The sequence below is a fragment of the Erigeron canadensis genome, chromosome 6 (genome assembly GCF_010389155.1).
Source record: "Erigeron canadensis isolate Cc75 chromosome 6, C_canadensis_v1, whole genome shotgun sequence".
Taxonomy (NCBI): Eukaryota; Viridiplantae; Streptophyta; class Magnoliopsida; order Asterales; family Asteraceae; genus Erigeron; species Erigeron canadensis.
In genome coordinates this window covers 12822200-12836376 of record NC_057766.1, presented here as the reverse complement: position 1 = coordinate 12836376, position 14177 = coordinate 12822200, and the positions used below count along the sequence as shown (strand labels likewise).

Below are 14177 nucleotides of genomic sequence, written 5' to 3'. Positions count from 1 at the left end.
TAGCGTTAAGCCGGTCTAATTCCTGGTTTGCTACACTTTGTGACTCACACTTATGTGAGTTTATTTTATTTGTATCTTGCTTCTCAATGAGAAACGTTTATACTTTCATCGAGTAGATGAGAAAAAGGAATATTTTCTTGCACATATTGAAGTTCTTGCAAATACATGATATCCATGATAAAAAGTTGAGATGCATGATCAGATCAACTTTTAACTTTTGAGCTTAAGTCTTGTTAAAAGTTGAGATGCGTGATCAGATCAACTTTTTTTTTCGAATAGCAAAAATTATATTACTATAACACCTCTAGCAAGACGCTAGAGGGCAAAGTACAACAAGTAGCAAAATCCAAAATTACAACGGGTAACACAAGCAAGACCTACCCAGTAAACAAGTTTTGAGTAAACAAGACAAAAAAAAGCATAAAAAGTACCAGCTAAGTGCTAAATGGAGACTCGATCCAAGAATCCCACGCAATAGATGTCTTCTTATCACGACTAGTTAACCAAAGATAAGAAAACGCAGTGATGGAGTAATAAATTTCCTTACCAGATTCATGAATATCATTATGTAAGGCATTGTTCCTAGCTTTCCAAATAAGCCACCACCAAGTAAACAAAATAGCTTCATTTTTTTGTCGACTGGCCGCCAAAATCTGAAGATTGTCGCACCAAGACAAAATCCTATTAGGAAGGTCATCAGGAATGTCCAGCTTCAACCATTGACTAAGAAGGCTTCTTGTATCTTTTACTAACTTACAATGTTGGAAGACATGATCAAATAGCTCAGTACCATTAACACAATTCATGCATCGGACAATATTAACATCGATACCTCTCGCAAACAAGTTAATATTCGTAGTTAACGCATCACGTCTGAGCCTCCAAACAAACAAGTTAACTTTTTTGGGGACCAGTTTGTTCCATTTCGTCATCATATTACTTGAAATCAGGAGATGATGATGATCAAAGCAATGGCTAACCTAAGCTATAGAAAAGTTGGACGTACCATCAAGATTCCAAACCCATTTATCTTCATCCTCACTGATAATATTACTCGGGAGATTGTCAACCAATGATTGAACCATTGTCACTTCACGAGTCGATCTGAGCAGTCTATTCCATCTCCATTCCCAGCAAGAAAGCCCTCTACGGCTACTAATAGTGCAATCTTTTTGAGACTCAAGGGCAAACAATCTCGGAAATAAGGATGCAAAATTAGACTCCCCACACCAAACATCAGTCCAAAAATTAGTATTGCGCCCATTACCAATTTTTCTAGTGATGACATTATGATTAAAAGAAGGAATGTCATGGAGAATCTTTGCTGAATCACTAATTCTTTGCAGCAACCCTCTATTATTAGATGAGAGTTTAAAAAAACAATATTCCCCATGTATTACAGAAATCACATGAACCCAAAGGCTATTCGGAGTATCAAGAGCCCTCCATCGCCATCTATAAAGGAGAGCATGATTCATGCCTTCTAGACTTCCAAATCCCACTTCACCATCATCTTTCGCAACAAGTATCGAACCCCAACTCACCCATGAGATTTTTCTATTGGTCATAGTTCCTCCCCAAAAAAACGAGGATCTTAACAATTCCAAAATGGTATTGAATTTCTTAGGCATGCGAAAAATGGAAAGATAAAATATGCCTAGGGATCCAAGTACCGAAAAGATTAAAGTAGATCTTCCACCAATGGATAACATGCTAGCTTTCCAATTCGACAATCTTTTCTGAAATTTAGAGATGATTGGTTCCCATGTGATAATTCTCGCCGAACTTCCACCAATAGGGATACCCAAGTACTTGAAAAGGAAGGATTCCACTCTACATCCAACCAATGTGGCCATTTGGTTAACTTTAGCCTCATCCATGCCAATATTGATAATAGTAGATTTATCAAAATTGATTTTCAGCCCCGAAATGCAGTGGAAGAAACTAAGAGCCTTAGCAATGACCTCCATATTGCGCGCAATACCTTCTCCAATAAGCATCAAATCATCTACAAAGAAAAGATGGGAGATAGGAATATGGTTTATATTAGCACACTTAAATTTGTTGCCCTTCACCAAATTATTGATGGTAATATGAAGTCCTTTCATGGCGATGATAAAAAGAAAAGGAGCCATACGGTTTCCTTGATGAAGCCCCCGCTGAATGGGGAACTCCTCAGTGGGGCTGCCATTCACCAAAACAGAGGATCTAGCAGAAGTAAGACAAGCCTTAATCCACGAAACCCATTTAGAACCGAAACCTATTGCATGAAGAATTGAGAAGAGTAAATCCCAAGATAAAGAATCATAAGCCTTCGCAAAATAAATTTTAAACATGATCAACTTTTTCTTCCTCTTTTTGTACCAGTCAATAGTCTCGTTTAGCAATAAAGGACCATCAAGGATCTGACGTCCTTTGATAAAAGCTGTTTGGACCGGACTTACAATATAATCGATAACTTTCGCCAACCGTAATGCTAAAAGCTTAGCAACAATCTTATACTGAACCCCGATTAAATTGATAGGGCAAAAATCAGCTACAATTGTCGGATTACTAACCTTTGGGATCAAAGTTATAAATTACAAATTACAGCCAACAGGGATATGCGCCCTTTAAAAGAACTCATTCGTCATTTTGAAGATGTCATCCTTTAAAACACTCCATTTTATTTTAATCATCACGAAAGAGTAACCATTAGGGCCTCGTGCCTTATCGCCCCCACAACTCCAAACAACATTTTTAACTTCTTCCATGAAAACTCAGATTCAAGATTCATTGATTGTGAAGTGGACAATTTTCTTAATAAGGAATCATCTACATTAAAGTCCAATCCAGCAAACCTTTTGAATTTGTTAGCAAAATGTTGACGAAAACATTTTTTGATTCCATTTACATCCGTGATTACCAGTGTGTTTGATACCTCTAAGAGAATTCTCACGCCATCTTTTATTGATGTAAGCATAAAAAAATGGAATTTTCGTCACCTTCAATACACCATTTGAGCTTAGCCTTTTGTTTCAAATCGTTAGCATATCTGAAATCCATAACCTGAAGTTCAGTCACTAGGGCCCTTCTCTTGTCAGCCAACATGTTATTACTGCTATCTAGAATCAATAGTTTGTCAACCTCTGCAATCTCTTTTGAAATAACATATTTGTTTCTTTTCTCCCCATTTTCTTTTCTCCAAAATTTAATATCATTTTTCAACCTCATAAGTTTATCTTTGAGGTTAATAAAAGCTCCCTTATCAGTGATCCCATCATGGTTCTTCCAACTATTCAACATGACATTATCAAAACCATCCAAATCAAGCCATGTATTATAAAATTTAAAAGAAGATGGGCCGAAATCAAGTTTCAACTGGGAAAGAAGAAGAGGCCTTTGATCCGAGAGAATATCATCCAACGCAACAAGATTTAGATCAGGAATACTATCAATGATCTCTTGAGTAACAAGGAAACGATCAATCCTGCTAGCCTTAGTACCATCGATATTGGTCCTAGTGAAATTATGCCTTCCAAGATACATGTCAACCAAATTACTGGTTTCTATAAATATGTTGAAATTAGTGGCGTTGACTTTGGAGAAATTCGTACCCATTCGCTCATCTGGTCCTCTGACCGAATTGAAATCTCCACAGATGACAAAGTTGCCAGCATGTTCAATCAAAAAATCAAGAAGGGACTACCATAATATCGTTTTCTCGAGCTCATGTTGAGGGGCATAAACATTAATCATGTAGGACTCCATCTTATGACTCACCCATTTACCTTTAACTACAATAAATCTACCATGAATAAAAACTTCTTCTTTAATAAAAGCTCTTGGATCCCAAACAGAAATGATACTCGAAGGAGTGTCCAATTGCAAGGAGTTCAAGATACTCGAAGCCAAAATTTCCCCATAAACTCTTGATGCGAAAAGAGTCAGATTTGGTCATCATGGATTCTTGAATTGAAAGGAAATTGACACGATGTTTATTAAGAATGAACCGAAGTTTCTCCCTTTTTTTCTTACTACCCGTTCCACATTGTAATAACACGATTTGAGCCTCGAATTCACAGATTCAACGGTGGATTTGTGTGTGTGTGTTCTTGGTGTTTTAGTGTGTGTTTCTAGAGAGAGAGGAATGATTTGGATTGAGTGTGTGTAAATTTACAGGAATAAAAATGGAATGGGAAAAGGCTTATGATTTCTAAGGTGTTGAGAGGTATTTATAGTCTAACTATACAATTAAGCTAATTAACACATCTAGTCCCTCATCCTTAGAAATCATTTATCTATGACTTTACAACAAGAAACTCCACTAACTTAAATTACAATTTATCACTATTTTTGGATTTCTAACATTCTCCCCCTTAGTGATATATTGTAATGAATGAAGTACGTGTTATCTTTGTCTTGTAGGAATGAACTTGATGAGCCGGGTGGTGAAGACAATTGGTATGTAGACACAAGTCTTTGGCGAACTTGATTCAGTCTTGGTCTTGGACTTCTTGAAGTTAAATCATGAAGTGATTCTCAATGTTCCTTTTTGAAAAGAGAATAAAATGTGTGTGTGAGTCTTGTATCTTTGAAGATTGTTAAATCATGAATCAGAGTTGTCTTTTGAGGTGCGGAAGGTATGAACTTGTCTTTGATTCTTCAATCTTCAATTCTTGAAGTGTCATGAATTTGTACTCTCCCCCTTGATATATGCATTGGAGCTTCTTGAACAAGTGTTATTGTATGACTTTGAAGATCTTCAATGAAGTATGTTGATGACGACTCTTTTGAAATTTTACTTCTTTGTCTTGAATCTTCCAATCAATCTTTCAACCTTTTTGTAGCTTTGATCTTTGTCACATTTAACTTGAACACTTTGGAGAGTAAACATTTGAATGAAGTTTGAATAAATCTCTTATGCAATAATCATGCTCCCCCTCAATCCATGAGTGTAAACATTTTAGAGCATCTTTGAACATTTGTTCCATCTTGAGATTATATCCTTTCATCTTTGGTCTCATTCTTATCTTTGTAATCAATTTAGATTTCCTCCTTTTTCAAAATCAAGAACTCAAACAACTAAAATCTAGTGAGAATTTGAGCTCAAGTGACTGAAATGTTTTGAAAATCTTTGACTTAAAAATAATTATTCCAATTCACTCTAATTATTTTCTCTCAAATCCATCTTCAACCTCCATACACCCAATCAATACAACCTTTTCTCCTTGCTATCTTATTTCTTCCCCAATTAATCAATCATAATCTTTTCTCCCCCTCATAATGACAAAGTTGGGAACTAATGTCATTATGCAAACATTGATTGAGAAAATGTCACATGAAATATGACAAACTAAAACTAGATACACATGGAGAAATATCAACCATCAACGTATCAACCCAAACCATTAGCCCAACCCAAAGAATCCTAAGGTTAACTAAAAGTAAGGTTGAAGTTGTTGATACAAATGTTATAGAATGGTGTTGGTGGTTTTTGTGTTTGTGAGATGAGAAATGAAAACCGGATAAAAATGATCCGTTAACATATTCAAAAATCAAAAGGATTAATGAAATGACAGATAGAAAATGTGTTACATTTTTCGGATTTCCTATGTATCATTAAACCATGCACAAAGCAATGTTCTAACATAGTTCTGTCTGCGGCTTTTCAACCACTAGATTGCTTCAAAGAATATAAATCATGGTTAGTATAGCCGAAACATTCAATAACCACAATCTATTATCCTTAAAGACTTTTAGGTAAAATCTGAGGTTACTGTTAGACTTCTCGGTAAGTCAATAATCACATAAATGTAATTATGAGACCTACGTTCAATGTTGGAAAAGATGTTAGCATTGGTAGGATTTCCATTTGATCATCGTGGAATACCAATTAAGATATCACTACAAATGTTCCGACTGTATCACATAGATAAGCAATAATATCACAAAGATATGACTCGAATGTGTCTTAAAGAAATGAATAATGATCAAATTAATGATTGATCAAGATAGCTCTAGACACCATGTGATCAAATGAAGTCGGGGACAGGAGCAGAATGTCGCCCTTTTTCAATATCAATATCTTCCAAATGAAGAGTCAATAGAAAATGTGAAAATCTCTGTGAGAAATTAAACAAGTATTTGTTAACAAACACTTGAGTGGTTAGGTAAAGATGTCCATCGCTTCACTGGGTCCATGAAGTCTATATCAAGATATCAACAAATGACATCCGATAGAAATTTGTTTCACCTGGCGATTTGAGAATTTAGGGAAGGGTATCATTTCTTTTAACCCTTTTCTCACAACATATCACCGTAACCTCTCACTTTTCGACTTTACTCCCCCCATCCTATTTGCACGAAACCATCATCACTCAAAATACCCATACAATCTAATGAAAGAATTGAATACTCCGAGGTTAGAACTCATCGGCGATGATGAAGTTCATGGAGTGAACGGATTGCTCTAGTGCAAACTAATCACTGAACTTCAATTGATGAAATGTCATTTGAAAATCATCAAATGTGTATGAAAAGATTTAATAAAACATTTGAAGTTTTTGAAAGTTTTGAAATCACAAACTCCCCCTTAATCTATGCAAAGGTAGATCAAAATGTTTTTCATAGAAAGGTAGAGCAAAAATTTGTTTTTGTGAAATCAAAAGAGTAAAATCTTTGTTGTGATATATACAGAAAAATTTGAGAGTCTAACGTGAACAAGATTTTAAGAAACACAAAGTTTTGCTTCAATAACAATGTTCATAGTAAGACTGCTAGGGAGTGCACAAAGGCGTTCGATCCTTCGCATCTTACATCAACAAGTTGGATGCAATAAAACATTTAAGCAAATTTGTTTTGTAATCAATCAAAGGCGTACACAAAGGCGTTCGATTCCATGTTTAGAACACATACATTTTGATATAAAATCACTTAGAAGTACACAAAGGCGTTCGATTCCATGTTTTCTTATATCAATCTATATGTATAACAACAGAAACGTTAAAATGAAAAATTCATGAAGATTTAAAATTTGATAAATTTAAATAAAGTATTTGAAGAGCGGGTTACATACAGAGTATATGTAAGCCTATTTGAAATAAATAAAACTATGAAGCACGGGTTATACTCAAAGTATGTATAAGCCACTTGTGATATAAATAAATCAATGAAGCACGGGTTACATACATAGTATATGTAAACCACTTTGAGATAAATAAAACTAAAGAAAATCTTTTTGTTATTTTTCAAAGTTTTATATTTTTGTATTTGATTTTGTCTTTTCAAATTTTGTATTTTGTTTTCAAGAATGTATCAAGAACAAAATAAGTTAAGGTTCAAGATTTAACATGCCAAGCTTGGAGATAAGAAAGTAGAGCTGATAGTCAGTGCCCACAAAGTAGAGCTCGATGTCATGTTTCTCAATATGATCTTTGAGAAAATGATATCTAACATAAATATGCTTTGATCGAGAGTGGTTTACTGAGTTGACAACAATAGCAATGACACTCTGAGAATCACAATAGATAAGGATATGATCATATTTCAGACCATAATCAGTTAGTTGCGTCTTCATCCATACCACTTGAGCACAACAACTAGCCGCAACCACATATTCAGCTTCAGCTGTTGATAGTGACACACAATTCTGTTTCTTGGAAGACCTACTCACAATTTTATCACCTAAAAATTGTAAAGTACCAGAAGTGCTCTTGCGATCAAGCTTACAACCTGCATGATCTGCATCTGAATAGGCAGTTAGATTGAATCCAGTATCCCTTGGATACCAGAGACCTAAATTGGGTGTACCCTTCAGATAACGAAATATTCGTTTCACAGCATGAAAATGTAAATCAGTTGGAGTAGCTTGATACCTAGCACACATACATGTTGCAAACATTATATCTGGGCGAGATGTTGTAAGATACAACAATGAACCAATCGTGCTTCAATATCTCTTTTTGTCAAATAGTTTCCCATTTTTATCAGCATTTATATTTGTTCGAGCAGCCATTGGGGTAGAAATTGAAGAACATGTTTTCATATCAAACTTTTTCAACATATCATTTATGTATATACCTTGTGATATAAAAATACCATTTGGTAATTGTTTGATTTGAAGACCCAAAAAGTAGTTCATTTCCCCAATCATACTCATTTCAAAATGATTAACCATTAGAGATGAAAAGTTTCGATAAAATGTTTAACTGGTTGACCCAAAGATAATGTCATCAACATTGTGATAACACGATTTGAGCCTCGAATTGACAGATTCAATGGTGGATTTGTGTGTGTGTGTTCTTTGTGTTTTAGTGTGTGTTTCTAAAGAGACAGAGAAAAGATTGGGATTAAGTGTGTGTAAATTTACAGGAATGAAAATGGAATGGGAAAAGGCTTATGATTTCTAAGGTGTTGAGGGGTATTTATAGTCTAACTATACAATTAAGCTAATTAACACATCTAGTCCCTCATTCTTAGAAATCATTTATCTATGACTTTACAACAAGAAAGTCCACTAACTTAAATTACAATTTATCACTATTTTTTGATTTCTAACAAACATATATTTGGACAAGAAGAACATGCTTACCTTGTTTGCGAATGAACAGGGTAGGGTCAATTGTGCCTTTGGTAAAGCCACCTTTTATCAAGAATGTAGTTAAGGAATCATACCATGCGCGGGGTGCTTGCTTAAGACCGTAGAGAGCCTTGTCTAACCTGTAGACATGGTTTGGCCTTTTAGGATAAACAAAACCTTCTGGTTGTTCAACGTAAACTTCTTCTTTGAGGTCACCATTCAAGAAAGCTGTCTTCACATCCATTTGAAACACAGTGAAGTTTCGGAATGCGGCATAAGCTAAGAAAATCCGAATGGCCTCCATTCTTGCTACTGGAGCAAAAGTTTCGTCGAAGTCAACACCAGGTTGTTGGCAGTAACCCTTTGCAACAAGTCGAGCTTTGTTCCTTACTACCACTCCATTTTCATCCTTTTTGTTCTTGAAAATCCACTTTGTTCCGATTGGTTCATCTTTGGATGCAAGAAACTTGACCCAAGTATATCTTGAATAATCATCAACAATAACCAAGATGTATTTCTTCCCATTTCGGCTTTGTACTTTCATTGGCCCACAAAGATCCATGTGAAGCAAATGAAGAGGTTCTAACGAATTTGGAGATTTCTTCAGTTTATGAGAAGCTCGTTTAATCTTCCCAACAACACAAGAAGGAAAAACATGCTCACTGTCATACTTATAGTCAGGCAAGCCTTCAACAAGATGCTTGTTGACCAAAGTATTGATAGTTGGAAAATTTAGATGAGAAAGCCTTCTATGCCACAACCAAGAATTCTTTGACGTAGCCTTTGAAATGAGACAAATATTATCGGTTGGTTGGTTATTATCGAGATTAACGGTAAAAAGGTTATCATCACGGTCACCACAAAGCATATCAACTCCATCTAGAGTTTGGACTTTGCAAAGAGATTGTCGAAAAAGAACTTGAAGATTGTTGTCACAGAATTGCCCAACACTGAGTTATGACTTAATCCTTCAACATAATGAACTTTCTTGATGACAATTCCATTGCGTTCAATGTCTCCACAACCTAAGATAGAAGCGAAATTGTTGTTCCCAAATCGAACAGTTCCCATGAATCGTTCGATAAAGTTCTTGAGCAATGCTTTATTGCCAGTCATGTGTTTTGAACACCCGGAATCAAGTATCCAAACACAAATGGTTATTTCCTGCAATCAAAGAAATTTAACCGACTTTAGGTACCCACTTGAAGACGGGTCCTTTATGGTTAGTTAACACAGGCAGGGTATATAACTTAGGATATGCATACAAGCATGCTTTAGAATCAACATAAGCATTAACAAGCACATCATCAAGAAGCACATTTGGATAAAAGGTACGCACATTCACATTAGAATTAAAAGTAACATGTTTATCAGCATTCAAATCATTCACACAAGCATGAGAATTGAAATTGTTAACAGACCCACAAGGCATTGCCTTGGCATTATTAACATTGTTTTTCAATGATGAATTGTTCAAATCAATAGGAACTCTCTTCTTCCTATTATGACTCTTTGTCTTCCTCCTCTTCTTCTTTTCCTCAACATGCTTACTAGTGATCTTAGGTTCTATTGACTTAGCAACCCATTTAGTATCACTAATTAAGCTCTTTCCACCTGTTGAATTGACACTAAGAAGATTAGAACGAGGGTTTTTGAACACTCTCATCTTTTTAGAGTCTTTTGTAGGTAAGGAAACTTCTTGCTTCTTTGGTTTATCATGAGAAAACCATCTATATCTATCCCTATATCTAGTTGAACCATTCGATGTGTCTTTATTTAGCAACCCTGAGCTAGACTTAGACACGTTAGATAAAGAGCTACATTGAGAGTTAGATGGAGAAGCATTGGGATAGTCTTTCGGAAGTTTCACTTTATGATATTTTGATCTTAGTGTGGTCTCAGCTTGTTTCTTCTTGACTTGTTTGACTGGGGTATGATTCTTTTTTTCAGTCTTGACGAGTTTGGGCTTAACTCGTTCCTTTGAATAATATGAAGTTGGAGCTTTGGAAAATGAGTTTTGAGATTCCTCATTTGTTTCAACTTTGATTATGATAGATTCGATCTTTTTCTCAGTTTCTGAATCAAAAACATATTCTCCCTCCCTGAATTTATCAAAATCATCTTTTGTGAAGAATTTCACTGGAGGTTGATTAGTTTTAAACTCTTTTGAAATTTTTGAAAAATCAGGAATCTTGGGATCCAACTTCACATTATGGGTAGTCTCAGAAATTAGGTCTACTTCAACTGACACATCTTTGGTTTCACAAGAATTTTGAGTAGAAGTATCAACACCTAAACTAGCACTAAGCTTAGGGTGAACAACTAACTCATCAAGAGTATCACAAGTGAAAAACCTATAGATGTACCATATCAAAACTAAACTATGCGCAAGTTCGTCATTAGATAAATCAGATTGCACATAATCATCAGCTATAAAAGTAGCAACATTTTGACATGAACATTCAAGAGAATTAGTCAAGGTCTGAGTGGAGGTATTGGTAGATGAAATACAAGTAGTCTGGGTAGAATGGTCTACTAAAGCATTTAGGTCAGTTTGAGTAGAAACATTATCACAAACTTTCTTAGCATGTACAACAACTAATTTATCCTCTGAATATGGACTTTGAGACTTGAGATGATTAATGACTTTTTGTTGAGAATCCACCTTACTTAGTTGGTTTAGGTGGAGGACAAACAGATTCTTAGTTTTAAAAATTCGATGCAATTTCTTCCAATTTAAAAATTGAAGATTCTTTTGTTTCGTAAGAAGTGTTTAGAGCATCATAATTAACCAAAAATTCATCTTTTGGTTTCTCAACTTCATCGGTCTCAAATTCGTTATCCAATGGATGAATAAATTGTTGTACCATACCAAGTCGAAGAAATTTTTCATCATACAAAGGTTCTATTTCATCCTTGGCTTTTTGCAATGGTGTGATATTCTCAAATCCCAACCTGAGAAGAAGATCATCTTTTGTAATTTTCGACTTGTTAAAATAGGCAGTGAAATCCAAGAGAGGGTTTTGTTCAACTTTATATAACTTCTCTTGATAGAAAAGTATATTCTTTTTAAATTCCTCAACATGTTTTTCAAGATTTTCAATCTCAACGCCTTTTAGAAAACAAGTATGATTTAAGTCAGAAATCTTCCTTTCGATTTCAACATTGTTTGGTTTATCTTCTTGAAGTTTCTTATTGAGAATATCAACATCCATTTGTCTAGCATTTGCCCGAAGCCATTCATTGGTCTTTTGAATATATCTTGATTGGCTTTTTCAAGATCTTGAATGGTCTTCTCAAGATTAAGACATTTTTGTAATAACTTAGAATCAGGAGAGGCATTCAACTCACATTCTTTAACCAACATCTTTTCTTTATATGATTGAAAGTCTTGTTTAATAGTATCATGATCAAAAAGTAATTTTGAATGTTCTTCAAGAAGTTTTGAAAATTCACTTTTAGACAATGAAATACTATTTTGCAAATTTTTGTTTTTGTTGGCTAAAGTCTTAATATGAGTTGTAAAGTTAGATAAAGCTAAATTAAGTGACTCTTTATCTCTAACTAATGAAAAAATAGAGTTAAGATTTACTTCATCATCAGGGTACTCATCATCAGTGCTTTCAGCCTCAAAAGCTTTGTTCTTGGCCAACCTTTGCTATAAAGCAAAAATTAGCAGAAAGATCTTCATCTTCATCATCTAAGAGCAATAGCCATTTGTCATCTTCAACAAGTAATGCATGACCAGCTTCCACTTGCTTGGCTAATAACATCTCCTGCTTGTAGTACTCATAGTTCTGCTTACGAGGTTGTTTGCAATCAATAGCAAAATGACCAGGAATACCACAATTGTAGCACTTTTTGTCAGATGCTTTACCCTTCTCAACAACTTGTTTCTCATAGCCTTCTTTCTTTTCAACATGCTTTGATCCAGCTGATTCACCTTGTTCATAATTTTTGGAATGATAGTGTTCTTTCTTAGGAAATGCACTTGTGGAAGAAGTGCAGAGATTGTTATTTGTTGGCCTTGCTTTGTAGAATTTCTTCTTGAAATGCTTAGTTGCCGTGACAAGAGCTTGATATAATTCATCTGAGACACCATCTCTTGTAGCCATCATATCATCTCCCTCCTCATCAGATGAAGAAATAACCACCATTTGCCTTTTAAGAGCTTCAGAAACCTTCTTTTCAACAATCAATGCCAAAGGATCAGAAGATACAACTTCTGGCATTTTGTTTGATGAAGCTTTGTTTAGAACTTGTTGTTCATTGAGTTTGAAGGATTCATGAAGATTATGGATGATGAACTTGGGCAGATTTTGATGTTGCTTAATCTGTGTTCCAAAATCTTCCCATTCAGGACCAAGATCTTTGATGAATTTGATGTTTAACTCAATCTATGATTTTTTGACATTGTTCTTCCTAAGTTCATTTATGACATTGCAAAATCTACAGTAGGCATCCTCTAGAGATTCATTTGGCAATTTGTTGAAGTTAGCAAACTCAGTCAACACATTTGTCAATCTTATTGTTGAAGTCAAGTCAGATCCTTCCATTTGTCTTGCCACCTCATCCCATATCTCCTTGGTTGTATCATAAGAATCAACAGAACCATAGATATCATCTGGTAGTGCTTTGTATAAGCATGATCTAGCTCTGTTATCTGCAGCTGTTCGATCTTTTTGTTCAGCATTCAAAAGATCAAGAGTGAGTATTGCACCGGTAGTGGGATGGCGATGAACTGCAAGTCCATTAAGAATGGAATCTTTAAGTAGGTGACCATTTGGTTGACATTCCACATACTCCATGAATCTTTTCTTCCATAGTCCATAAGAACTACGGTAGAGAACTGGAGGTCTTGTATCGGATCTAATGCCAATGCTTCACGAGAAGCCATTTGAAAGAGATTTGTTTTGAAACTTGAAATGAAATGAGAGTTTGTAAAAATCAGGAAGCGAAACGATCTTGTTGAAGATCGTTCTAGGTGAAGATCGTTTTTGGAAGATCGTCCTAGATTTGAAGAAAGAAGCAAGACGATTTAATGGAAGATCGTCTTGGAAGAAATTCAGTGGAATTTGTCTAAGTATGAAATGAAATTGAAATTGAGATATGTTTTTGGTTTTTGAAAATGGGAATTGAAATTGAATTAAAGAAAATTGAAATGAAAAATGAACGATTAGAAATTTGGAAGTAAAACGATCTTGAAGGAAGATCGTCTTTTAAGTTTCAAAGAAAATGAGACGTTCTTGAGTTGAAGATCGTCTTAGGTTCTGAGTATTTGAAGAAATTCTCTAAGTAATTTTTGAAAAATTGGACAGAGTTCCAGTATGAAATGGAGTGAAAGAAATTTGAGCAAAACCAATCAATGAGATTAGTTACCCAGGAAGTGTGTGATTCCCAATCACAACGACTTCAAATGATCAATCAAACCACACCAACTTTCAACAGAGACACTGAGACGATCTTGATCAAGATCGTCCTAGGGTCAGTGAGCTGAGACGATCTTGGCAAGATCATCTTAGCTTTCTGTTGTTCGAGATACACTTTTCAAATACTTGTTAAGTATTTGAATTGACCAAACCGATCCTTTTGGATTATTTAGCCACAATCAAACACT

General features: G+C 35.0%; 1 protein-coding gene across 1 annotated transcript; it reads right to left on the bottom strand.

The window, feature by feature from the left end:
• Window positions 1-434: 434 nt before the first annotated feature.
• On the bottom strand, window positions 435-932 carry LOC122604321. Its single transcript, XM_043777211.1, has one exon. The coding sequence runs from the start codon at window positions 930-932 to the stop codon at window positions 435-437; it is 498 nt and encodes a 165-aa protein (XP_043633146.1).
• Between the last annotated feature and the right edge of the window lie 13245 nt (window positions 933-14177).

What these genes read in the sequence shown, in the direction of transcription:
- LOC122604321 (XM_043777211.1), bottom strand. Translation starts at nt 932, where the DNA reads ATGACGAAATGGAACAAACTGGTCCCCAAAAAAGTTAACTTGTTTGTT.